This window comes from Mizuhopecten yessoensis, unplaced genomic scaffold (genome assembly GCF_002113885.1).
Source record: "Mizuhopecten yessoensis strain PY_sf001 unplaced genomic scaffold, ASM211388v2 scaffold10161, whole genome shotgun sequence".
In the NCBI taxonomy this organism is placed as follows: Eukaryota; Metazoa; Mollusca; class Bivalvia; order Pectinida; family Pectinidae; genus Mizuhopecten; species Mizuhopecten yessoensis.
In genome coordinates, this window is record NW_018408409.1 from 31,581 (window position 1) to 33,940 (window position 2,360).

At 32.2% G+C, this 2,360-nt stretch overlaps 1 protein-coding gene across 1 annotated transcript in view; it reads left to right on the top strand.

The window, feature by feature from the left end:
• LOC110459638 (EGF-like domain-containing protein comC) overlaps positions 1-2,043 on the top strand; it is a 21,765-nt gene extending 19,722 nt beyond the window's left edge. The window contains exons 9-10 of the mRNA XM_021511982.1: positions 866-1,039; positions 1,679-2,043. Coding sequence (XP_021367657.1) covers positions 866-999 — 134 coding nt within the window. The 3' untranslated portion in view covers positions 1,000-1,039; positions 1,679-2,043. The remainder of the gene's footprint in view (positions 1-865; positions 1,040-1,678) is intronic.
• The last annotated feature ends 317 nt before the right edge of the window (positions 2,044-2,360 follow it).

Below are 2,360 nucleotides of genomic sequence, written 5' to 3' on the forward strand. Positions count from 1 at the left end.
GGACTATTGAAATGTTAAGTAACGCCTTATACCCTAGAATTTGGAATTTCTCGTTATTGGTCTACTGCTGTTAAGATCCATCCAATCATTTTAATATACCATAGACAATTAATGGAGAGAATTCGGCATAAAAATGTCAAACCCTGACACTTTAACTATAAAATATACATGCTCCAAGTCAGGAACCGTTACATTAGTGCATTTCACAATTATTTTATGTTTTTTAGCAAAAAAAAGGTCAAAGAATTTTTCGCCTCGATCCGCTCGGCGAAAGATTTGATTCTACGCCCCCTCTTTCAAATATCCTAGAAACGCCCCTGACACTTGTTGCAAAGCATTATGTGAAAGTGTGTATATATAGCGAAGCGCGTAATGAGAGTATAAATGAAAAGGTAGCGTAAAATGAGAGAGTATATGGTTTTGAAGGATTAAGTGAAGTTATACATGCTTCAATCAAAGCGTTAAGTGAGAGTATATATATACGGGAAGTGTTTAGTTTGAAATAGAGAGGTCATATACATATAAAGTTGTTTCTCCATCAATTTGGCATTCGGTGAATAAGTTATCCCAACACTGGATGTAGTGCGCTCGGGTGAGATAAAATTGTTAGGCTTGGAGGTCAGTCAAGGGTACCGGAAACATTTATATTATATATGTCTTTTTGCTTGAGTAAATTCCATTTTTCTTCACCACATTATCACATATAATTAAATAATGGGATCAATGTGTCTTTGTGAATCGGTCATATTCAGTTATTAAATAATGTCAATCTTCACTTCAAGATAATTGTTGTGTCCATTTTATATTTTATTAACAATTTGAAGTCCTTTGAAATGTAATACAATTTTAATTAATACCCTAACAGAAAGCTTCAACATTGCTGCAGTTGTGACAGGTTGCACATTAGGAGTGTTCGTTCTGGTATTGGTCATCTTGTACGTTGCACTTGTCAAACGTCTCTCAAGAATTCAAAGCGCAACTAAGCCAGCTACAAAGTAGAAGGAAATATCTAGCGTAGCTACCATACCAGCCAACGAAGGTAGTAAGCTTCAATATTTATACAGTAAAAGTGGACATACTCGTGGCGTGGATATGCTTGCGTTTTCCGCTGAGTGAATGAGCTTGAAAATATACACACGCGAATATATATTCAAAGATATTTTTTAATTATAGATGTTTAAAAATATCTATTTCAGAATTATAATTGCTAAGTCTTACATCACAAGCAGTTTCCTGAGTCACAGCGCAAACATTTGAACACGCAAGAATTTCCACTTTTACAGTACTTTAAAATTATGTTTCTCCGAACATTTTAATATTTCATCATAAACTAAATTTGTTAAACTACAAGATGGCGACTTATTATTATAAATATTATTCTCAGAACGATTGGTAATGATGTTACCACGTATATGACGCGTAGGTCATATATCAATCAAACTATTAATAGAGAGAGGGTGACGTTGTTTTAATTTGAAATGTTAAGGAAACATGAAGGAGAAAATGTACGTTAAGAACCAAATGTAAACAAAACTTTCTTTCAAATCATTATTTAAACATTTTATTATTTTGACAATTACGTAACCACTAAAAAAAAAATATTTTCTTTAAAATATAACAGTTTTTTTTACTATATCTTAACATTAAATATTCAATCAAAATCTCTTGCAAATTCCAGAATCTCCATACTATGAATAGGCGCATTACGGCTAATCCAGTTGATGAACGATACGAAACATTGGACAAAAAGAAGAGAGGACTAAATAAATACCAGACACTTGAACATTTGTGAGTATTCGACAGACGTATGCATGGTTTCTCGGATGCATACTTAAAGGCACACCAAATGTATACGGCAATTCAGTATTACCTAAATATGTCTCGTATCTAAGTTCTGTTTAGTTGCCAAATGTATTGTTTTTGATACCTAATGATATAAATAAAATATTATCTACACTGAAATATAACATAGCTTGAAGTGAAGAGGCTATATTTATTTGAGGCACAAGACGGGATACTTTGTAGACTTGAGCGAAATCGAGTATTTTTTCAAACTAGAAGAAGCCAGCAAAAAACCAATTACCTATAACTGAGCCAGATCTGGTTGTCCAAGTCTCGGTCCAACTTATGATTATGTTACAGAATCTTAGGTCTTAACTCCGATATCATATAATTTAGAGAAATATAATAAACGCTCTGAGATATCTTCATCAATTGAGACATATATAATAAATACTCCCAGATATCTTTATCAATTAACAGATATATAATAAACGCTTTCTATCAATTTAAGAAAGATCTTATTAAAAATGGAGATATCTTATATAATCCGTATTATGTGGGATTTTTTTTCTCTATTT